The sequence below is a fragment of the Coregonus clupeaformis genome, chromosome 30, assembly GCF_020615455.1.
Source record: "Coregonus clupeaformis isolate EN_2021a chromosome 30, ASM2061545v1, whole genome shotgun sequence".
In the NCBI taxonomy this organism is placed as follows: domain Eukaryota; kingdom Metazoa; phylum Chordata; class Actinopteri; order Salmoniformes; family Salmonidae; genus Coregonus; species Coregonus clupeaformis.
This window is the reverse complement of record NC_059221.1, coordinates 4,036,488-4,062,068: the sequence shown is the minus strand read 5'-3', so window position 1 is coordinate 4,062,068 and position 25,581 is coordinate 4,036,488. Positions and strand designations below refer to the sequence as shown.

Genomic DNA, 25,581 nt, shown 5'->3' with positions numbered 1-25,581 from the left:
TTCAGTTTTGTTTCTCGGAAAAGTGATAGAGATGACAGCTTTGTGAATGGACCAGCTCCAGATATCATCTCAAATGTGGGTGCACCAAAATTGTCATTTTCTGTGAAATAATGATGTAAGTGTTTGGTTTAAAAATTGTTTGAAAAATAAAATAAATGAAGTAAATCACCCTTTCCTTTACCCTTAGATACATAAACACGTTACATGTATTGTAGGAACATTGACTAGCTTTTCCATGGTGTTTTAAACAAACATAAACTTACCTGTGTTTTTCTATGGGGACCAGCCTCACTCGAAACTAGCATAAGCATTCCACTTTCGCTTTTCAGGAATTCAAGCAGTGTTTGCTTTTCAGCAATATTTTCTTGCTTTTTATAAAGCATTGTAATCTTAAAACAATTTAATTTACCTCTTGTCTATTTTGAAATGTTTCAATGTCATTTTAGCATAATAAGGAATGGGAATCTGATCGAGAGGTGCATTGCTTGAACGTGGAAAGCAGAAGGGTATCTCGTTTCATTTTCCACAGGTTTAGGATTAGAGCTTTACTGATAAGATAGCGGAAGTCGTTGCCTCACAATAGAGAGAAATAGTAATGCCGTATTTTTCTAGCCATTAACTCCACCATTGGACAAAGCCTATGTGGAAATTAATGGCATTTTTGTAGGGTTTTTGCAGGGGTGCAACTTTGTTTTTGGAAGTGGGTGGGGACACAATCTGGTGGGGGGTCTGGGGGTCCTCCCTCTGAGTTTTTCTGTACTGAACTTGTCAGTGATCAAGATAGCCTAACCAGAAGAAAGAAACCTGTTACCGTCCCTCATTTTCCCGCTGCTGCTGGCCTTCGTAGATTCTGCCGTTACGCTCCTGAAGTTGCCGGTAATAGGCTACACCAGCGGTCGGAAACCATTTCCATTAGGAGTGCCAATTTACACTACATGGCCAAAAGTATGTGAACACCTGCTCGTCGAATATCTCATTCCAAATCCATTAATATGGAGTTGGTCCCCCCTTTGCTGCTATAACAGCCTCCACTCTTCTAGGAAGGCTTTCCACTAGATGTTGGAACATTGCTGCAGAGATTTGCTTCCATTCAGCCACAAGAGCATTGGTGAGGTCGGGCACTGATGGTGGGCGATAAGGCCTGGCTCGCAGTGGGCATTCCAATTCATCCCAAAGGTGTTCGATGGGGTCAAGGTCAGGGCTCTGTGCAGGCCAGTCATGTTCTTCCATACCGATCTCGACAAACCCTTTCTGTATGGAACTCTCTTTGTGCATGGGGGCATTGTCATGCTGAAACAGGAAAGGTCCTTCCCCAAACTGTTGCCACAAAGTTGGAAGCACAGAATCGTCTAGAACAGGGGTGTCAAACGTACGGCCCGCGGGCCGGATCAGGCCCGCAAACGGGTTTAATCCGGCCCGCGAGATGATTTTTAATTTATTTATTTTTTATTTATTTTTTTAAGTATAAAAATGCGCTGCAATTTTTCAATAAAATGAACTGCTGTTCCAATTGCGTCCACTGGATGGCGCAATAGCAATTGTGTTAAGCAAGCAAACTGTTTATACCGGGGCAGAGCAAGTAGGTCAAGCACGTGCAGCCAATGAGCTACTTTGTTTTGCCCGCGATATTTATTACGGCTTCTACTTTTAACATTATGTGCTTTGGCACCCTCATTGCCCCAATATGTCTCTGTCAAAAAAGAGAAAAGTGGACGCAGAGTGCAGAGTGTTCCAAGAAAAATGGTCATCCTATTTAATCACGGAATTGAATGGGAAAGCTGTATGTTTGGTGTGTTCAGAGCATGTTGCAGTGCTGAAAGAATATAACCTTCGCCGCCACTATGTGAGTCTTCATGCCGACAAATATGACAACTTTCAAGGACAGCGGAGATGAGAGAAGGTGAATGAACTGTTGGCGGGTCTGAAGAAACAGCAGTCTGTGTTTACTCACAGCCGAGACATCAGTGACGCTGCAGTGAAAGCTAGCTACCTCATTGCTAATGAAATCGCAGTGGCTTCAAAACCATTTAGTGAGGGTGAATTTGTAAAAACATGCATGATGAAGGCAGCGGAGATTGTGTGCCCTGAAAAGCGGCAGGCTTTTGCAAATATCAGCCTGACAAGAAACACAGTTGCAGACAGGATTTCCGATCTTTCAGTGGATTTGGACAGCCAGTTGAAGCAAAAAGTAAAGTCATTTATTGCGTTTTCGGTTGCAATTGATGAAAGCACGGACATTACAGATGTTGCACAACTGGCCATTTTTTCATCCGCGGAGTTGATGACACATTGACCGTCACCGAGGAGTTCGTGGAGTTGGTGCCGATGACAGATACAACGACAGCAGCTGATATTTTTACCGCACTCGTCGGCGCGCTGGACAGGGTCGGAGTGGACTGGTCCCGCGCTGTCAGCCTGGCTACAGATGGTGCGCCCTCAATGATCGGGAAAAAAGCAGGCGTTGTGACAAAGTTCAGAGAGAAAGTGCAATCTGCAAATGGAGGACGTGATTTTTAGATTTTCACTGTATTTTGCACCAGGAGGCTTTGTGTTGCAAGTCATTAAAGATGGATAACGTCATGAAGGTGGTCATCCAAACTGTTAATTTCATCCGATCCAGAAGCCTGAATCACCGTCAGTTTGACAGCCTTCTCAGAGAGAAAGACCACATCTATGGCCTGCCATACCACACTGAGGTAAGATGGTTAAGCCGAGGTGCTGTGCTGAGGCGTTTCTTTGATTTACGAGAAGAAATTGAACAGTTCATGGAAGAAAAGGGCAAACCAGTGTTAGAATTTCATTCCGCAGAATGGATGCCGGACCTTGCATTTATGGTGGATGTTACAGAGCACCTGAATAACTTGAACAAACAGCTGCAAGGGCGCAACAAAGTTGTCACGCAGTATTATGACAGCATACGTTCTTTCAAGTTGAAGCTGTCATTGTGGGAGACGCAACTTGCCGGTGGTGATGCAGCTCACTTCCCCTGTCTGAAAAATGTGTGCGCGACCCAACATGTGGCAGACATGAAGCGGTTCAAAGATAAAATAACTGGACTGTTACGGGAGTTTGAGCAACGCTTTCAGATTTATGTTTATATGTTTTTATGTTGATGTGCTATTGTTTTTAATTGATTTTATTTTATTTGTATATTTAACCTATTCTTGACTCTGTGGTTCTTGCACTTGTTTGGGGAACAGGATTTCATTATTTTTATCTACATTTCTGCCTGAGAAATGACACCCTGATATAGTTCTGTGATCTGTGAAACAGTTCTGTTAATCACTGAGGCATTGTGTGTTTGTGTGTTCTTTTTCTTTAGAATTTTCAAATAAACTTGACGTGTTTTATGATTAATAGTGATGTTGTGCTTGTACTATTTTGGACACACTGTCCTCAGGCTCCAGCTTTATGTTGTATGTTGATCGTATTAAAACAAAGAAAACAATCTGAAGTTGTTGTTTTTAAGTTATATATACTATGATTTTTCCGGTCCGGCCCACTTGGGAATAGATTTTCCTCCATGTGGCCCCTGAGCTAAAATGAGTTTGACACCCCTGGTCTAGAATGTCATTGTATGTTGTAGCGTTACGATTTCCCTTCACTGGAACAAAGGGGCCTAGCCCGAACCATGACCATTATTCCTCCGCCAACAAACTTTACAGTTGGCATCCGCCAAACCCAGATTTGTCCGTCGGACTGCCAGATGGTGAAGCGTGATTCATCACTCCAGAGAACATGTTTCCACTGCTCCAGAGTCCAATGGCGGCGAGCTTTACACCACTCCAGCCGATGCGTGATATTGCTCATGGTGATCTTAGGCTTGTGTGCGGCTGCTCGGCCATGGAAACCCATTTCATGAAGCTCCCGACGAACAGTTATTGTGTTGACGTTGTTTCCAGAGGCAGTTTGGAACTCGGTAGTGAGTGTTGCAACCGAGGACAGACGATTTTTACGCGCTTCAGCAATCTACTGTCCCGTTCTGTGAGCTTGTGTGGCCTACCACTTTGCGGCTGAGCCGTTACTCCTCATAGACGTTTCCACTTCACAATAACAGCACTTACAGTTGACCGGGGCAGCTCTAGCAGGACAGAAATTTGATGAACTGACTTGTTGGAAACGTGGCATCCTATGACAGTGCCACGTAGAAAGTCACTGAGCTCTTCAGTACGGGCCTTTATACTGCCAATATTTGTCTGTGGAGATTGCATTGCTCCGTGCTCGACTTTATACACCTGTCAGCAACGGGTGTGGCTGAAATAGCTGAATCCACTTTTGGCTATGAAGTGTATCTTACCATTTCTACCAATCTGCATGCCAGTTATGATTTTCGTATGCAGATTTCGTGGAACAGTTTAATTTAATTTATAATATTCTTTGTATCTCAAAATCATTATATGTGGTAAATCTACATGCTATCTAAATCTAAATAAAAATTGTCATTGCGAACTATGTACAAATAGCATACATAAAGCCAACACATAAAAACATTGCAGCCTACAGGTAGAAAATATCCTGATAAAAGTAAATATCCTATAAATCACATTGGCTACGCAAGGCCAGTCTGCAACAAACTTGAAACATTGTATCAACTATCAACTGGGTCGCCCCGAAACTCGTGCTAGCAAACTTGAAACATTGTATTAAATATTTTGGGCCCGGGCCCCCCGAGTGGCGCAGTGGTCTAAGGAACTGCATGGCAGTGCTAGAGGCGTCACTACAGACCAGGGTTCGATCCCAGGCTGTGTCACAACCGGCCGTGATCAGGAGTCCCATAGAGCGGCACACAATTGGCCCAGCGTCGTCCGGGTTAGGGAAGGGTTTGGCCAGGAGGGCTTTACTTGGCTCATCGCGCTCTAGCGACTCCTTGTGGCGGGCCGAGTGCCTGCAGGCTGACTTCGGTCGTCAGTTGAACGGTGTTTCCTCCAACACATTGGTGCGGCTGGCTTCCGTGTTAAGCGGGCGGGTGTTAAGTAGGGTGTTTTGGCGGGTCATGTTTCGGAGGACGCATGACTGGACCTTCACCTCCCGAGCCAGTTGGGGAGTTGCAGCGATGAGACAAGATCGAAAAAGGGGGTAAAATAAGAATATATATATATATTCTGGGCCCTCATAGTTTCCCGCGCCAGTGAGCTCGGGACAGACACAGCTGTAGGCTATTTGTGCAAGGGATAAGATGTAGTCAGGTATTTTATGACGTTTCCACTGGATCAGAGCATTACATTTATCCAATTCATGCCGATTGGTTGTTAAAAGGGAGAGAGCTGGACATATTGTTCAAAAACTTTGAGGAACTATTGTCATTCTCAATTGATTCTAAAAACAGATTTTGTTTACTTGCTGTTTGAGGTAAAGAAAAATTACTGTGAGAAGCTCCACAGCTCAATAGTGGTGGTGAGTTAAGACAATCCGAAATATTATCAGACATCCACAAATGGGCACATTAATAGGCCTACATTTGCGTGCAGGCCAGGTCCTGCGTTTACAGTATATGCGTAATCAGGTGCGCGTCCTTACTCAACATTGACAGGAGCGTTTCAAACAAAAGGCAAATAAACATGTTTCTCACAAGTGTAGCAAAGGTTGTGAGTTTCGCAAAACACAGTAAATGATTGTAATAATAATATATTGAATGCATTAACAGAAATTACCGTAACCAAACAAACATTGCAGATTAGAAATTATGGGAATTAACGGTAAATCTAGGCTACTACTGGTGATATATGTAATGAGGAATTGATAGACACACCAAACAATGCACACAATTAAGTTATGAAACAATGAATACTCATGAAATGGCGTGAGAGAGCGCATTCTGGAGAGAGACGTGCCTTGTGCATCTGAGCCACAGTCCCCATATTCTTGGACTGTGGCATCCCTGCGGCCTCCTCAATGGATTAGTCCACTGAGACAGGCGCAAATCAGACAGGTGTCTCGTGTGCCATGGGGAAAAAAAGATATATTTGCGACTGCTCTACTAAAAAAATTGCATGTTTTCAATACAGACTCCTTTTGTCATACAGTATTCCATATAAGGCACCCAGACCTTATGAAAGTTGCACAGTATACCCTTAATCTTGTAATAAATCAAATTTAGTGATACATAACATTTCTGCCACCCATTGTGACATTGTGGGAGGATAACCAACCTTCCAATTAATGGCAATGTATTTATTGGCCACTATAAATGCTAGGTTACCCAGTTTCTTCTAATAACATTCTCCATTATCAACATTTCCATGCTAACAAAAACAGGGAGAAGGGAGAATCTGTAGACACGCTGAGATTTTTATTTATTTTTTTATTATACATTTAGCAGACGCTCTTATCCAGAGCGACTTACAGGAGCAATTAGGGTTAAGTGCCTTGCTTAAGGGCACATCGACAGATTTTTCACCTAGTCGGCTCGGGGATTAGAACCAGCGACCTTTCGGTTACTGGCACAACGCTCTTACCCACTAAGCTACCTGCCGCTACCTGCCGCCGATAAAAGAACAGGCTCTTTACCAGAATTCAGCCAGGCTTCACAAGATTATAACATATGCTAATATGTCCCCTTTTGTGTTTTACACCTCCAGCAGAGGAATTACATTTCTGAGTGCATGATATTCAGTTTCACTGGCATATACTGTACAGTAGTATGTTCTATGGATGGTCTTAAACTGCAGATTATATGTCTGAGATTATATGAATATGACTGGGCATTCAAACATATCTGTATCCATTCATCATCATCAATAGTGTCTCCCAGGTGTTCTTCACATTTTTATTTTACATGTTTTGTGTCATCAGAAAAAGCCTCTATCAACCCTTGATACAGTTTGGAAATCAACTTTTGAGGTTTGTCAGACTGCATTAAAATAGTTTCAATCTTTGACGCTTCTAGCTTGGCCAGTGTTTGCTGCACAGAGAGAATAAAGTGTGGTATCTGCAAAGGTTCACCTCAGCGCCATCACAGACTGGACTTCCCTGGTTGCCTGACCCTGCTGAGACCCCTGTCACCATCTGATCCTACTCAGATGAGGCATGACAAAGAATTACCTTGGTGTACATTTATACATTATATTATATTATCCAAGAATAGAATCAATGGTTCAATAATTGAAATAGCCTACCCATCAACTCAAGATGGAACTTTGTATCTATTAATTGATTGTTATAATATACTACAAAATTCACCTGAGCTCCGTAGACTGGTCTTCCCTGGCTGTATGACCCTGCTGGGACCCCTGTCACCATCTGATCCTGCTAAGACATGATAAGCATAGTGTTGTGTACTGACTGTGCACCATGATAGTGTAGCCTGTAGAGCTGTTTATACCGTGTCAGTGTGAAAAGTAGGGAATTAGCTAGGGAAACTGACAGATCAATAACATTACATTGCTATACTGACTCTAATAAAAACTCAGAAAATCGGTCTTCAATCGTTTGGCCGCTGGTTTCATCATTTGATTCAGGTCTAGTGTGATTGAGGCAAAATAATAGCTAAAGTTAGACCCATGGGGCTGCGCACAACTGGCCCAGCGTCGTCCAGGGTAGGGGCGGGAATGGCCGGCAGGGATGTAGCTCAGTTGGTAGAGCATGGCGTTTGCAACGCCAGGGTTGTGGGTTCGATTCCCACGGGGGGTATGAAAAAATAAAAAAATAATGTATGCACTAACTGTAAGTCGCTCTGGATAAGAGCGTCTGCTAAATGACTAAAATGTAAAAATGTAAAATGTAGTGAGCTAGCTAGCTAAAGTTAGCCAACTTCTGGCTAGCTCTAATGGTAAATCCCAAAAAAAGTAGGCAAGTTAATTTACTTCTGTTGAAATGGGACAAAAAGGCTACAAAACATTTCCATACACACAACAGCTGTTAGATACTGCTACCTGACAGAGCTGAACTGGCTGTAGTAGCTACTAGCTAGCTAGCTAGTTCATTCTCTTCAGACAGAACTTCGGTCGAGAGGGGATGAAACATTAGCTAACGTTACATGTCAGTTACACTACTAGCTCAGCCCTGGGAACAAATACTTTTTTAATTTTAAGTCAAACAGCAGTTACCTTGCCAGCTACATCAGTCAAATAAAAAGTAGCCAGTTTCTGCGCTGCTTGCTTTTACAACTCGGAGACAAAGCGCAACACACACACAGCAGCTGCAGAAAGCAGCACCGTGCTGGTCCTATAAGCCAGCCTTTCAGAACCTTTGCCTTAACACAGCCTGTCCGCACGCTCAGTGGTGTCCACACACGCCAAACAGCCTACCCAACCACTGTGAGGTGCTTTTTGTACCCCCCCAGTGGTGTCCACGCACGCCAAACAGCCTACCCAACCACTGTGAGGTGCTTTTTGTACCCCCCTGTGGTAAACATAGATCTTATACGTTTTGTTCTATGAGATAATCTTCATCAGCTGATGTAAGTTTTTGTGAATTTTGAAGCATTTATGTAATTTAAAAAAGCACATAAAGCACATAAATGCTTCATAATTTGTAAAGGTCATGTTAACTGATGGATATTATGTCATAGAACAAAACCTATAAAATCTCCTAAGCGTGTGTTATTCATTCCCCATTCATTTTCGCCATAGGAATGGCTGAACGAACCAGATGTAACTCATTTCCGGGTTTTAGGACTACAAGCTGGCGAGGTCTATAATCCTCTCTTATGGCCCTCTCAATATCTTTTTGATCTTATGCAGCGTTCATATGCATGTATGTATGGAGGCAGTAGAGATAGCAAGACCCTAACTACCCTGTAAGATCGCTTTCTGCTCTTCCATACTCCGCTTCAGTCAAGTATTGATAAGGCCAAAAACATAGAAACAAACAGTACACACAATCTTTCCCATGCTAAAATATTTGTGAAGGTACACTATGGGATTTTTGTGGCAATAGATAACAGTGAATAGAATGGGCTCTATGCCCAGTTTAATCGATTGATTTGTCGGCCCCGATTCCGTGATGTCCTTTAAATGAATTAATCAAACTCTGTGCTCTGTCTCTCCCGCTCTCTCTCCCGCTCTCTCTCCCGTCTCTCTCTTTGTCTCTCTCTCTCTGTCACTCTGTCTCTCTCTGCAGGTCAAGCATGGGGTCTTGTTTTACCAGCAACATAAAGAAAAGCTCCATGAACAGCAGGAGTGTGAGGCCAGGTGACGCAGGTGTCATGCACCCATTATTTTAGAGGGGGTTCAGTCAGTGTGCCCCCTCCTTAAAATACCGCTGACAGATCTTTTTATAAATAATTATGATAAAATGTGGGTTTGAAAAATAAGTTTAGCTATTAATTTAAAGGATAATTCTGCCACTTTTCAACCTCATATTCATTATATCCAGCTCCATACCAGTGTCTACATATGTGAAAACGGTGCGTTTCTATGATCTCTGGTTAAGAAGATAAGAAGAAAACTAAAAACAAAAAACTGCTTCTCTGTGACATGATTTTCAAAATCTGCAACAAGTTTCTAGCCAGAGGGAGGACATTTTATTGCTCCCCATGCCACCGCAAATCTCAGTGTTTGAAAATCACTGTTTTTAAAATGTTTAAACTTTTGATGATGTCATCGGGTATAACTTTTTAACGTAATTTTTTTTTTGAAATGCGCCATTTTCACATACACTGTAGGTAGACACTGGTATTGTGCTGGAGATAATGAAAATGAGGTTGAAAAGCGGTGGAATTGCCCTTTAACATCTGGAAAATGTGAGGGAGAACGTGCCCTTGTGCCACCTATGGGCATGACGCTTCTGCCAAGTGAGATTGAGTCAGACCTGCCCTATTGTCAAGGTAAAGCATTTCACTCATTTTCAAGTATTAAAACTTTCTTTAAGACCCCTGGCAACAAAGCGGAAAGCGAATAAAAAAACAAAAATGAAACAAAAGCATAAAGCGAGTGTTTAACAGATAATAACAATTCCATTACCCTCTCCTTTCACAGTGTTTTGTGTATAAAAATACTAATTATATAAATATATGGGGGGGGATATGAAATTAGATTGTGCATTGTGACGACCACGCAGAAACTGAGCACCTGTCCGCCCATATCCCTTCCCCTCCGAAGTAGCCTGCATGCTGGAGTTGTATTCCCAGTGCTGTAGACCTCTGTGGAGGTTTTCCTTGGTCTTCTCCCTTCCATGAGTGCTCTGGGAGCATTGCGGCGAGGAGCAGGGAACAGGCAACAGCTCTGTAATTTTGCGTTCCTCCTGCTTTTGGAACCAAAGATGCTCTCTTTCAATTTTTTTGTAGATAGATTTTTCCTTAATTATATATTTTGAGCCTTGCCTAAGGACACGTTACGTTACCTAAGATGGAGGATCAAACACAATACGAAATGTGATAAATCTCGCTCTGCATTATGTTTAACTAGCATACTGTCTGTGCGTGCACACACATGCACACATTTGCACATTCAAGCAATTGTGGACTAAAAAAGTGAAATGTGATGTTCCCCTAGTTACTTATATAAGGTATATGAGTTGTAGATAGTTTATCTATATGAAATATACAATGCAAGATAATTTGACTTGCATTTCAAGTTAAGAATATTCTCAGAACTGTTTGCCTTTTATACCCTCTTACACACACACACAAGACACACAACACACACAAAGTTCTCCTTCAGCATGTCATTCAGCCAGCGATGGTGATATTTCATACGTCAGGGGACAGGTGTGGCGGGCCCATACTCAGGAAGCGGGGCTTAGGTTCGGGGAAGCCTACCCGCTATAGACACCATACCCCCTAAGCTTACAGAGCTAATTCCTCCATCCCATAACACTACCTTTGTCCCTGTGTGGAGGCATGGTATACGTCCCAAATTGCACCCTTTTCCCTAGTGCACTATTTTTTACCAGAGCCCTATGGGAACTATATAGAGCTCTGGTGTAAAGTAATGTACTAGAGTAATAGGGAATAGGGTGCCATTTGGGATGCAACCATGATGATGTGATAGCCCGGAGGAAGAATGCCTGCCCCTCTGTAAAACGATCGCCTGGCTGCCACTGCTGCTGAGCTCTCTGTGGATTCGACTGGTTGGCCAGAGGACAACAGCTGAGGAACCTATCGGCCTAGAGGGCCAGTGCTCTGATGTCGTTGTGCCATGTTAACCCAGCGGATTTACAGGACAGTGTGATGTCATGGGATATGCCCTGTCAGCTGTGATAGTCCTCCCTTTCTCTGCCTCTCTCTCTCTCTCTCTCTCTCTGTCTCTGCCTCTCGCTTTCTGTATTGTGTTAGTAATGAGATGGTATTGTGTTAGTATTGTGTTAGTAATGAGATGGTATTGGGTTATTATTGTGTTAGTAATGAGATGGTATTGTGTTAGTGTTGTGTTAGTAATGAGATGGTATTGTGATGGTATTGTGTTAGCTAGGCTTGCTAACGTTAGCTACCAGCTAGCAGACAGACCAAGTGCCAGCCAACCATAGCTAGCAAATTGTAACGGGCCAATGTGATGCTCCATTAGCCGTTACATGTCAGGTTCTCTTTGGTGTAGTGCAGATCATTTTGTACCAACCTTAACTTGGCAATACCTCCCCAATTTCCGACTTGGAAGACAACCAATGTCTTCTACACGTCCATGTCTAGTTGCAGGGGGTTCCTTTGAATTTAGATAATGCTGCGTTATTACCCGTTATGAGCTGGAATGTAAATCCAATGCTACCCAATGCGGTATGTAGGGAACAGGGTGCCATTTGGGATGGACACTGTGTCTATGCCTCTGGCCTCTTGATTGTCATCCTCCTGCCCCACAACCAGTGGCGATTTTAGCATGTAAATATTGGTGGGCAAACTCAAAATCATTTCCTTTTATGCATGCCAGCAAAGCCACTACACAACACTAAACAATACATTCATTGCACTATAACCGTGACAAACGGTGCCCACAAACTGTTAGGGCCTACATAAAGCTGTCCCAACAGCAGAGCTTTCTTTTCAGCACCATGGCACCACTGCCCAAAACAATGGTCCACCTCAAATATCAATGCTAGTGGATATCAAAAATATTAACATAAATACATCAAGTACATTTCAGATATCAGATTAAATTAGATTAGATTAAAATATCATGGATGCAGGATTTCACTCAATTCAGTTAAGCCAGTTCCACTATGGTCTTATATTCGTACATAGGAATGACCTCCTGTATAATGCTAATTAGCAACCACGATTGGTCTCCACTTTCCAATCCCACCACCCTAATTACTCCCAGAGTCAATCGTGTGTGAACGGTAAACTGGTCTACTAGGCAATACCAATTGTGAGTTTCAGCACTCTAACTGGTAATACTGGTAAAATAACAATAGAAGAGATAGGAAATTAAAAAATTAATGGGACATGAGGATAGTGAGTGGTAGTGGTGCGCAGGTCATTTGTTTGTTCACCTGCACCCGCCCGCAATTGCTAATAACCCATCCGCAACCGCCCGACTATGTGTGATAAATTGAAAATCTGAGGTCCGCACCTGACTCTAACCTGCTAATATAGAAAATGCGCTGTAGGCTACAGTCAGATACAGCTGAAATATGTTTTGACAGGGGATGCAGGATTTTTTTGTTGCCTGATTTAAGATGTTTCTGCTTATTAATTTCCGACATTTTGGTAGGCTATTTGTTAGTCAGCTTGTCTATAATTAGATACATACAGCTTCTCTTCTGTCATTATAAGTTGCCCTGGAAAGCTAAATAAACCCTTGCTCAGCAGATTAATGTCATAAATCGATAGAATGAATTATTAAATCTTGTTGACATCGGTAAAGTTGTCTCTGTCAGCTTCTTTCACAGAGCAAAGATCTGTAGGAAGTGGGGTTAAAATGCAATAACACAGGGCACGATTTTCTGTGCAAAATGTCCAAATGTCATCAGTTTGACCAGTTGAAAGGAAATAGAAAGCTGTGAAAATGAGCCAAAATGATTCTGATAAGATTTCAGTTCGGCTTGGATGCACATTTTATGTGGTTGAAATACTATCCGCTATTATGATGCTGATAAAGACAGCAGCTCTAGAGACGGTATCTAACTGCGCATTGTACTGTTCCCGAGTACAAATGTTGCTTACATTTGGTGTATCATTTTATTGCAAGAAATGCTTAATTCTGCAGGAGTTAATAATAAGGTTATGTGAGAGGTTATAGACCTACAGTCAGTGTCCAGATTTCAGTTTCCATTTAACCCATCTGAGCAGTAGGCTACAGTTCCCTTGACGGGCCATAGGCCTATTTGAAGTCAGGGTCTTGTGACTGTCGAATTTGTGGTGCAAAAACTTGAAGCAGCAGCCATGGCACAATCAATTCAAATAAACCGTGTTCATTTTTATTAAACTTTACTAACAACAAGAAGGCTTTGTGTTGGAGCCTACAGTGCCTTGCAAAAGAATTCATCCCCCATGGCATTTTTCCTATTTTGTTGCATTACAACCTGTAATTTTAATGGATTTTTATTTGTATTTCATGTAATGAACATACACAAAATAGTCCCAAAAAAAATCAAAAAAATCAATAACGGAAAAGTGGTGCGTGCATATGTATTCACCCCCTTTGCTATGAAGCCCCTAAATAAGATCTGGTGCAACCAATTACCTTCAGAAGTCACATAATTAGTTAAATAAAGTCCACGTGTGCAATCTAAGTGTCACATGATCTGTCACATGATTTCAGTATATACAGTGCCCTCCACAATTATTGGCACCCCTGTTTAAGATGTGGTCGAGGACTTCCAAAAATTCTCCTTTTTTTTTTAAACAACATAGAACCCAAATGCAAAAAAAGAGAAAAATCCAACCTTTTATTTAAGTACATTACTTTGGTGTAAAAAAAAAAATCACACATTTAGAAAAAAAAAAACTTGAAATCATGTGTCCCACAATTATTGGCACCCCTGATGTTAATACTTTGTACAACCCCCTTTTGCCAACAAGACAGCACTTAATCTACTCCTATAACATTTCACAAGATTGGAGAACACAGAGAGAGGGATCTTTGACCATTCTTCTTTGCACAATCTTTCTAGATCATCCAGTGTCCTGGGTCCTCTCTTATGCACTCTCCTCTTTAGCTCGCCCCACAGGTTTTCGATTGGGTTGAGGTCCGGGGACTAAGATGGCCATGGGAGGACCTTGAGTTTGTGACTGCTGAACCATTTTTGTGTAGATTTTGCCACATGTTTTGGATCATTATCCTGCTGAAAGACCCAATGATGACCCATCTTCAGCTTTCTGGCAGAGGCCATCAGGTTTTTATTTAAAATGTCCTGGTAGTTCAAAGCGTTCATAATGCCATGCACCCTAACAAGGTTCCCAGGGCCTTTGGAAGAGAAACAGGCCCACAGCATCACAGATCCTCCACCATATTTCACGGTGGGCATGAGGTGCTTTTCGGCATACTCATCTTTTGTTTTACGCCAGACCCACTTAGAGTGTTTGTTGCCAAAAAGCTCAATCTTAGTCTCATCTGACCAAAGCACACGATCCCAGTTGAAGTCCCAGTGCCGCTTAGCAAACTCCAGACGTTTACGTTTGTGAGTGTTAGTGAGAAAAGGCTTTTTCCTTGCATGCCTCCCAAACAGCTTGTTGGCATGTAGAGAGCATCTGATGGTTGTTTTGGAGACTCTTTGATGCAATTCTGTGACAGTGAGCTTAGGACTTTTTTTTACTTCTCTTACCATCCTCCTCACTGTGCGTTGTGGCAAGATAAACTTGGGACCTCTTCCAGCCTTGTTTGTCACTGTTCCAGTTGTTTTAAACTTCTTAATGATTCCTCTGACTGTAGATACGGGCAAGTTAAGGCGAGTGGCTATTTTCTTGTAGCCATTGCCTGACTTATGAAGGTCGACACAAATCTGCCTTACTTGAATGGTGTGTTCTCTTGTCTTTGCCATGTTGACAAATGGGTAAGAGAATTAGGCCTCTGTGTCACGTCATTTTTATACCCCAGGGAAACAGGAAGTCATGAATTACTAATTAAAAGTTCCTAGATACCCTGACCAACTTTAGCAACTACAGAAAAATATATTTTTAAAAAAATCAATAAAAATTTTCAGCGGAATTGTTAGGGGTGCCAATAATTGTGGGACACATGATTTCAAGTTTTTTTTTTTCTAAATGTGTGATTTTTTTTTTTTACCACCAAAGTAATGTACTTAAATAAAAGGTTGGATTTTTCTCTTTTTTTGCATTTGGGTTCTATGTTGTTTAAAAAAAAAAGGAGAATTTTTGGAAGTCCTCGACCACATCTTAAACAGGGGTGCCAATAATAGTGGAGGGCACTGTATACACCTGTTCTGAAAGGCCCCAGAGTCTGCAACACCACTAAGCAAGGGGCACCACCAAGCAAGCGGCACCATGAAGACCAAGGAGCTCTCCAAACAGGTCAGGGACAAAGTTGTGGAGAAGTACCGATCAGGTTTGGGTTCTAAAAAAATATCTGAAACTTTGAACATCCCACGGAGCTCCATTAAATCCATTATTAATAAATGAAAAGAATATGGCACCACAACAAACCTGCCAAGAGAGGGCTGCCCACCCTAAGCATACTGCTAAAGCAACACTCGAGTGGTTTAAGGGGAAACATTTAAATGTCATGGAATGGCCTAGTCAAAGCCCAGACCCCAATTGAGAATCTGTGGTATGACGTAAAGATTTCTGTACACCAGCAGAACCCATCCAACTTGAAGGAGCTGGAGCAGTTTTGCCTTGAAGAATGGGCAAAAATCCCAGTGGCTAGATGTGACAAGCTTATAGAGACATACCCCAAGAGACTTACAGCTGTAATTGCTGCAAAAGGTGGCTCTACAAAGTATTGACTTTGGGGGGGGTGAATAGTTATGCACACTCAAGTTTTCTGGTTTTTTTTGGTCTTATTTCTTGTTTGTTTCACAATAAAAAATATTTTGCATCTTCCATGTTGTGTAAATCAAATGATACAACCCCCCCCAAAAAATCCATTTTAATTCCAGGTTGTAAGGCAACAAAATAGGACAAATGCCAAGGGGGGTGAATACTTTCGCAAGCCTCTGTATTTCTTCCTATTTAAGAAATAAGAGGTAGGCTTACCTGTTTGACAGACAAAATGATGCTATACATTGTAAAGCAGTGGCTAGCTTAATACTGTAATTTTGCTTTACAGCAGAGATGCTGTAATATGTTTTACAGTACTATTTTTCTTACTCTAAAGACATATTACAGCATCCTTGCTGTAAATTTACAGGGATGCTGTAATGTTTTACAGTAAGGAAAATTGTACTGTAAAGTAACATTACAGTATTAAGCTGGCAGGATAATGCTGTACATTTACAGTGAAATTCTACCTGAAATCTAAATGTTAGAAAAACAATGCATTTGTATATAAAATACATTTATTCAAATTGGTAACAATGTTAAAAACAAATTAACAACAGAATTGACAAAATAAGTAAAAAGAAGTTAACACATATGTAACCAAATAACAGAATCTGTCACGTCTCCTCCCGTTGCTCCCCTCCGGCGCTCTGATTCGCCGGTCTACTGAGCCACCGGTCTGAGCGCACCACCTCGGCAACACAGGAATGGAAACCCAACGCACCCTAATCACCTCCAGCGCACCTGCACCTCATCATCTCATCACCACCACTATATAGCCCTGGACTGTTCAGTCATTGTGTGTAACAACTACAGACCAACCTGTCTGCTGCCTTTGATACTGTGAACCATCAGATCCTCCTCTCCACCCTCTCCGAGCTGGCATCTCCGGCGTGGCTCACTCTTGGATTGCGTCCTACCTGACCGGTCGCTCCTACCAAGTGGCGTGGCGAGAAGCTGTCTCCGCACCACGTGCTCTCACCACTTCTGTCCCCCAGGGCTCAGTTCTAGGCCCTCTCCTATTCTCGCTATACACCAAGTCACTTGGCTCTGTCATATCCTCACATGGCCTCTCCTATCATTGCTACGCAGACGACACACAACTAATCTTCTCCTTTCCCCCTTCTGATAACCAGGTGGCGAATCGCATCTCTGCATGTCTGGCAGACATATCAGTATGGATGACGGATCACCACCTCAAGCTGAACCTTGGCAAGATGGAGCTGCTCTTCCTCCCGGGGAAGGACTGCCCGTTCCATGCTCTCGCCATCACGGTCGACAACTCAGTTGTGTCCTCCTCCCAGAGTGCGAAGAGCCTTGGCGTGACCCTGGACAACACCCTGTCATTCTCCGCTAACATCAAGGCGGTGACCCGATCCTGTAGGTTCATACTCTACAACATTCGGAGAGTACGACCCTGCCTTACACAGGAAGCGGCACAGGTCCTAATCCAGGCACTTGTCATCTCCCGTCTGGATTACTGCAACTCGCTGTTGGCTGGGCTCCCTGCCTGTGCCATTAAACCCCTACAACTCATCCAGAATGCCGCAGCCCGTCTGGTGTTCAACCTTCCCAAGTTCTCTCACGTCACCTCGCTCCTCCGCACACTCCACTGGCTTCCAGTTGAAGCTCGCATCTGCTACAAGACCATGTTGCTTGCCTACGGAGCTGTGAGGGGAACGGCACCTCCGTACCTTCAAGCTCTGATCAGTCCCTACACCCAAACTAGGGCATTGCGTTCATCCACCTCTGGCCTGCTGGCTCCCCTACCTCTGCGGAAGCACAGTTCCCACTCAGCCCAGTCAAAACTGTTCGCTGCTCTGGCACCCCAATGGTGGAACAAGCTCCCTCACGACGCCAGGACAGCGGAGTCACTCACCACCTTCCGGAGACATTTGAAACCCCACCTCTTTAAGGAATACCTGGGATAGGATAAAGTAATCCTTCTACCCCCCCCCTTACCCCACCCCACCCCCCCAAAAAATAAATAAAGTGGTTATCCCACTGGCTATAAGGTAAATGCACCAATTTGTAATTCGCTCTGGATAAGAGCGTCTGCTAAATGACGTAAATGTAAATGTAATTGTTAGCGTCGTGTCGTTTACTCGCTCTTTGTTATTATTTTTCTCATTGTTAAGTAAACCTTTACCTTGTTGATTCCTGCGTCTGCGTCCTGCCTCTTCGTATCCTCAGTACTCGTCACAGACTCATTACAACACCAATGTAAAACCTATATTGTGTGCCTGTGCATGTGGGCTGTGGGGGGGAGAGAGACAAAGAGGGAGACGGAGTTAAAATTGGGATTGGGTACAATCCTAGATCTTTCGATTCAGAGCTACGCCGTGAAGGACTGAAATCCTGCAGCGCCCGCAAGGTCCCCCTGCTCAAGAAAGCACATATACAGGCCCATCTGAAGTTTGCCAATGAACATCTGAATGATTCAGAAGAGAACTGGGTGAAAGTGTTGTGTTCAGATGAGACCAAAATCAAGCTCTTTGGCATCAACTCAACTCACCGTGTTTGGAGGAGGAGGAATGCTGTCTATGACCCCAAGAACACCATACCCACCGTCAAACATGGAGGTGGAAACATTATGCTTTGGGGGTGTTTTTCTGCTAAGGGGACAGGACAACTTCACCGCATCAAAGGGACGATGGACGGGGCCATGTACCGTCAAATATTGGGTGAGAACCTCCTTCCCTCAGCCAGGGCATTGAAAATGGGTCGTGGATGGGTATTCCAGCATGACAATGACCCAAAACACACGGCCAAGGCAGCAAAGGAGTGGCTCAAGAAGAAGCACATTAAGGTCCTGGAGTGGCCTAGTCAGTCTCCAGACCTTAATCCCATTGAAATTATGTGAAGGGAGCTGAAGGTTCGAGTTGCCAAACGTCAGCCTCGAAACCTTAATGACTTGGAGAAGATCTGCAAAGAGGAGTGGGACAAAATCCCTCCTGAGATGTGTGCAAACCTGGTGGCCAACTACAAGAAACGTCTGACCTCTGTGATTGCCAACAAGGGTTTTGCCACCAAGTACTAAGTCATGTTTTGCAGAGGGGTCAAATACTTATTTCCCTCATTAAAATGCAAATCAATTTATAAAATTTTTGACATGCGTTTTTCTGGATTTTGTTCTTGTTATTCTGTCTCTCACTGTTCAATTAAACCTACCATAAAAATTATGACTGATCATTTCTTTGTCAGTGGGTAAACGTACAAAATCAGCAGGGGATCAAATACTTTTATATAATAATATTCTTAGCAAAAATGTTTATCTTTAACTTACAATATGTAGAAACTATGGCAGGTAGTGGTGGCTATTCAGCAGCCTGATGGTCTGGGGGTAGAAATTATTTGCCAGTCTTCCAGTTTTCGCCATAATGCCACTCGCAACTGGGTAATGGAAACAGGGACAACAGGCCATGGCTCGGATGGCTGAGGTCCCTGATGTTTTTCTTGGCCTTCCTGCGACACCTGGTGTTGTAGGTGTAGGTGTCCTGGAAGGCAGGCAATGTGCACCCAATGGCACCTTGCGGTCCGCGGCGGTGGAGTTGCCATACCAGGCTGTGATGCAGCCCGATCTCTGATCAGGGGCAACTCTGTTTGGGGTAAGGGGGTCCAGAGGAGGTGAAACACACAACAGGACAGTTTGGGCCGGAGAGCCTCCAGGAGAGAGAAGTCAGCGCAGCATCAGGTGTTCCTCATGGGGCTACGTAACAAATCTCCTCAATTCTGATTTGTCAGCTCTTCTCACCCCTAGGACAAGCATAGAAAAAGAAATAATATAATGAGAGACAGAGAGCACCAGGGCTGTTACTCTGTGGGTAAAAAGACAGGGTACAAGGGACATATCAAGCTGGTGTCGTGTGTATGTGTGCTTCCCTCACTAGAGGTCTTCATTCAAACTATGTGAGCTCTTGGAAGAATGGGGCAAGGTAGGGATTGAGAACAAACAGCTGGCTTCCTCTGGGCCACCTTGTCATGCACTTTGTTCCTACTTCCGGATTCATCATCTTGGGTTGATTCGAACCTACAGCATATATCCAATATAGTATATGAAATCAATTGAGGCATTGAATAAATACAAATAAGACAGCTAGATACAACTACTCCAAACCCTAGCATACTAATACAACATTGCTATAGCCTACACAATATCACAGATTATTTTACCAGACTCACAACATTTTATTTTCTAGCTATGCCACCAAATGTTTGCGAACTACTGGTAAAGTGAACAGGTTTAGCTAATACTGGAACATTATGGAGCGATGTTTTTAAAATTAAACAAATGGTTAGCGGGAGAGGCAATATGGACAATCCTGGCTTACAAAATGATGATTTATGTCGCGCAGAAGAGAGCCAAGTGAACCGAATCACACAGGGTTGTGACAGCTAAGGAAGACACTCTGTCCCGGTGTTTTAGCCATCTATGCTCTCTCCATTGAGTATAATATATCACAGTGACATCTAGATGGCTACCAATATTAGTTATTTCTTGTGTAGGCTGCTATCCTACTTGAAACACCTGGGAGGGGACAATTCGCCACGTTACTAGTTTACGCCACCGACAATGTGTTAGGCTACAGCTGACCAGTGGCACGGCGCCTTAGGTCGGCAGGCACCTCGATACAATATGTTGCACTGGTCATTCGCATCAGCTTTAGTGGCTCGCGAGTATGGCCCACAACGCGGTTTATGTGTAAAATGCGGCCCGTCAATCCGAAAAAATATGGGTCAAGCCATTTTCTCTGTAGTAATGGTGGAAACATAATGGTCACGAATCTGCGCTCAGTGTATTCTCTATGGCACTCAGAGGCTGCGATACAGCCTATAATCACAATATTCTCTCAGTGATGTTTTTCTAGGTCCCACAGCTAGATAACTACGAGCAATTTAGAGCAGACCGAAATGGCTTTTGTCAACTTGAGCTAGCTAGCTAGCTAGCAAACGTTAGCCAGCTATCTAGCTAGATTAGCTAAGGAAACATGCCGTAATTCAACGTTGGCTAGCAATAGATATGCTTATAAACCAGGCAAGGTACCTACCCAGCAGCTGCTGAAAATATTATTTCACTTCAGAGCCGCTTCAAGAAGATATTTACTAAAATAGTGTGTCTCACCCGACAGCATGAGGTTGGCGCCTGAAACGGATCATTTGAATCTACAGTAGGCATAAGCTATTACTGTAAGAGTCATTTTTACAGGAGGCTTCCGAATTACAGTTAATAACAGTATTTTTCAGCATTTTACCCATAATGCAGTGCAATCTACAGCATGAATGCTGTAAAACACATATACTGTACAGTGTTTTACTGTTGAAATTACAGAAAAGTCTTACAGTGTAGGCTGCTAGATCCATAGATTTTGTTGGTCAATTCCTCCACCCACCATGCACTCTTTAAATAGCCTACCTCTGTGTCAGTGAAGGGCTGTTGTTCAAACTAAGACTCGAATTGAGGGGGTATGAGAAGGTATGCCATAGGCCTAGCTTTTATTAAAGAAAATGGCAAAAAGCACAGGCCTACCCCTTGTTAGCTTAAGATTTAAAAATAATTAATAATAATAATAATGGATCCGATTATATAAAGTGATCTATAACAGCGCTTTGGTCCGCAATGCTTTATGCTAGAAACAAGCTGTAATACCCAGGAAAGATGTGACTGATGCATATGGGGATATCATTGTTTCCTTTCTTTGACATGCAGAGGCTGAGCTACAAACTTCTATAGCCGAGGAGACAGAAAATTGGCATGCTTGGAAAGTAATGTAATTCTTTCACCATCAATTGATTAAGCTATTCATTTTCTGTACAGTAGATGTTTAAACCCAGACAGCTTTTAGGGAAACACCTGTAAACTTCTCTCATTGGGTTAAGCCACAGAATAAGAGTAGTTTAAAGCGTAAATTTTTCTGTATATGCTTTTATCCAAAGCGACTTACAGTGCATACATTTTACTTATGGGTGGACCCGGGAATCGAACCCACTACCATGCTATACCAACTGAGCTACAAAGTCGGTAGGCGTACTCTGTCTGGGGTGGAAAGGTAGACCTAACTTTTGAAAGTACCATGGTCAGATTCCTAATGACATCTCATATTTAATTATTTGCAAACTGGGACAGACACATTGATTTGGCATCGGAGAAATATGATAAGATGAACACATAAGCCTATCTCTCTGTCCATTCTTAGCCTGTAATTTTGGTAATCTGTGTGGTATTAAAATATATTCTGTTAATATGTAAAATTAAGTAGAATTGCATTCAATGTTTATAAAATACAATTTTTTCTCGGACCTGCAAATACGTTGATAGATTCATGCAATGTTTTTACTATAAAGGAGATATTTCCATCCCTACTCTTGTCCACGGTGGTCTGCGAACCAACAACCTTCTGGCCAACAGCCTTGTGCGCTATCAACATTTCTGCGTTGCCATGTAACGCTTCCAGGACGAATAAGCTTTTCTAAAACTGCATATCTAAGGCTCTGGTCTGTCCAAGAAGTGAGGGCAGACATGTTCTCTGCTATCCACTTTGTTTTCATTATTATTTTGGGTACAGGGTGAGGGTCACTTTTTTAAGCGTTCAGGGTAAAAGAGAGGCCAGAATTTCTCCATGCAACCAATATTATAAATAACGTTCACTCCCTTAGTAGGAAACTGATCTCTCGCCTCAGAGTTGACATTAATTGGAATCACTACGTTGGTTCTGAATTCCTTCGGTGAAATCTGCACAAGTGTACCATCTGTACCTGGACAAATCTTAACGGTGTGAAAAGTCTGAGTTTAAGAGTGCTGAATTCAAGTTGACTTCCAATGTCTGTGTAAAGACTGTGTGGTCGCACAGATACGAAACAGACTTTTCCTTGGGAATCTGAGGGTAATACCTGTTAATTGTCAGGAAAATACAGTGGGGGAAAAAAGTATTTAGTCAGCCACCAATTGTGCAAGTTCTCCCACTTAAAAAGATGAGAGAGGCCTGTAATTTTCATCATAGGTACACGTCAACTATGACACACAAATTGAGAATTTCTTTCTCCAGAAAATCACATTGTAGGATTTTTAATGAATTTATTTGCAAATTATGGTGGAAAATAAGTATTTGGTCACCTACAAGCAAGCAAGATTTCTGGCTTGATGATCACAAGAACGGTGAGCAAAAATCCCAGAACCACACGGGGGGACCTAGTGAATGACCTGCAGAGAGCTGGGACCAAAGTAACAAAGCCTACCATCAGTAACACACTATGCCGCCAGGGACTCAAATCCTGCAGTGCCAGACGTGTCCCCCTGCTTAAGCCAGTACATGTCCAGGCCCGTCTGAAGTTTGCCAGAGTGCATTTGGATGATCCAGAAGAGGATTGGGAGAATGTCATATGGTCAGATGAAACCAAAATAGAACTTTTTGGTAAAAACTCAACTCGTCGTGTTTGGAGGACAAAGAATGCTGAGTTGCATCCAAAGAACACCATACCTACTGTGAAGCATGGGGGTGGAAACATCATGCTTTGGGGCTGTTTTTCTGCAAAGGGACCAGGACGACTGATCCGTGTAAAGGAAAGAATGAATGGGGCCATGTATCGTGAGATTTTGAGTGAAAACCTCCTTCCATCAGCAAGGGCATTGAAGATGAAACGTGGCTGGGTCTTTCAGCATGACAATGATCCCAAACACACCGCCCGGGCAACGAAAGGAGTGGCTTCGTAAGAAGCATTTCAAGGTCCTGGAGTGGCCTAGCCAGTCTCCAGATCTCAACCCCATAGAAAATCTTTGGAGGGGAGTTGAAAGTCCGTGTTGCCCAGCGACAGCCCCAAAACATCACTGCTCTAGAGGAGATCTGCATGGAGGAATGGGCCAAAATACCAGCAACAGTGTGTGAAAACCTTGTGAAGACTTACAGAAAACGTTTGACCTGTGTCATTGCCAACAAAGGGTATATAACAAAGTATTGAGAAACTTTTGTTATTGACCAAATACTTATTTTCCACCATAATTTGCAAATAAATTCATGAAAAATCCTACAATGTGATTTTCTGGAGAGAAAGAAATCTCAATTTGTCTGTCATAGTTGACGTGTACCTATGATGAAAATTACAGGCCTCTCTCATCTTTTTAAGTGGGAGAACTTGCACAATTGGTGGCTGACTAAATACTTTTTTTCCCCACTGTATATTTACATTTACATATATCATACACATCTTGAATAAAAAATCTTATTACACACATAAACACTTTTAACCGTCATTTTTCTGGCCATTTACGCTGTTTGCTTGAGGAAATGAGAGTTTGAGGCACTTTCGTCTACAGTGTATTATTCTCCAATGGAGAAGTTCCTTGGCTGAGTCGTTGTCATCGTCACTCTTTGTCATAACCCTTGCCGCCAGTGAGATGATATGAGCTTTGATGTAGACTAGAGGTGTGAGATGAGCAAAAGAGAGGAAGGACGACTCCTGCTGGGAGCAAGCTGTGAGTGGCCCCCCTTTTCCTTTGTTCTCTGGCCAGTGATGAGATGTCCTGGTGTATTCTCATTGTGGTTGATATCTGTCGTGGATATGTTAATTCGAAGCTCCTCTACACATACGTCACAGCCACAGACAAAGCACACGCCTGGAATCCTTACATGTTAGGAAACTAGGACTGGGGAAGCAAGGATTTGACAGCCAGTAACGTTTTCAGATGCAGCCTGTTCCTGCCCACATTAAATAGTTCAAATGCCTTGATGGCAGTTACATTTAGCCAAGAACCACCCCTCATTTTACAAACACAAATCTGAAAGGGATAATTCACCCAAATGTAATATTTGTTTCCTTACCCTGTAAGCAGTCTTTGGACAAAGAGAGACAGAAATCCATGCCAAATGCTAACTTTAGAAATGTTGTCCAAAAACCAAGCCTCCAACACAGCACTGTATTCTGAAGGAATACTTATTTCTTCTTATTTCCTCAACCTTTGTGAGTTGGGAGTACAATGTCACTTAATATTAACATTTTCATTGCTTTTTTCTCTCTGCTTTAGGTGAATATGTGATTATGGTGAAAGATGTAACCAACCCACCATTTCAAGGCCAGACCTTACCCCCAGCGTTTGCCCTGCTGCGAGTGTTTCCTGCCAAGACCAAAACTAAAAACAGCCAGACGGACAAAACCAAGAGTAAGTGACGTCCTTCTCAACACGACAGAGACTTTCATAGAAGACTTCAGGAGAGAAGCATGACACGACCTTCAGCACTCAAAACCTCTCAATAAACTCCTCCTGTTTGTTCTAGCATCAACTGTCGCATTAACTTTGGCATTTATTACTTCATATTGTTTATACATGGTCATGTTTTCAGTATGGAAGAATCCAGACATGGTTTTAGCAACAGTTGTGAGGGAAGAGATAGTGTTTCTCACTGATACAGAGCAGCAGAGTTGATACTTTACTGGAAATGCCCTAAATTATTCTAATAAGGTTGTATATGAATGGAAGCAGCCTCATTTAACCTCAAATAAAAACGAGTGGTGAATGACAATTATTCAACGACCAGCCTGGCCTCAAAGAATAGACATAACATAGTAAACGTCAATCTGTGACCCTCCAATTAGTATGATATGTTACGTTTGGTATGGTTACATAAGACAGATGGTTACTTAAGGCAAAAGGGTCGTTCAGGGAAATGAGTGCCTTTTGGTATTTTAAAGGTCGACTTTGGGCACGAAAAACTGTCCAACTCCGCCCCTTTCTCAACTTTCGAACAGAAATGGGGTGTGCCTTTGGTGGTTCGTCAATG

At 42.7% G+C, this 25,581-nt stretch overlaps 1 protein-coding gene across 1 annotated transcript in view; it reads left to right on the top strand.

Annotated features, from left to right (window-relative positions):
- Positions 1-25,083, top strand: part of LOC121545933 (MORN repeat-containing protein 1) — a 136,056-nt gene extending 110,973 nt beyond the window's left edge. The window contains exons 13-14 of the mRNA XM_041856859.2: positions 9,061-9,131; positions 24,828-25,083. Of these exons, the coding sequence (XP_041712793.1) occupies positions 9,061-9,131; positions 24,828-24,970 (214 nt within the window). The 3' untranslated portion in view covers positions 24,971-25,083. The remainder of the gene's footprint in view (positions 1-9,060; positions 9,132-24,827) is intronic.
- The last annotated feature ends 498 nt before the right edge of the window (positions 25,084-25,581 follow it).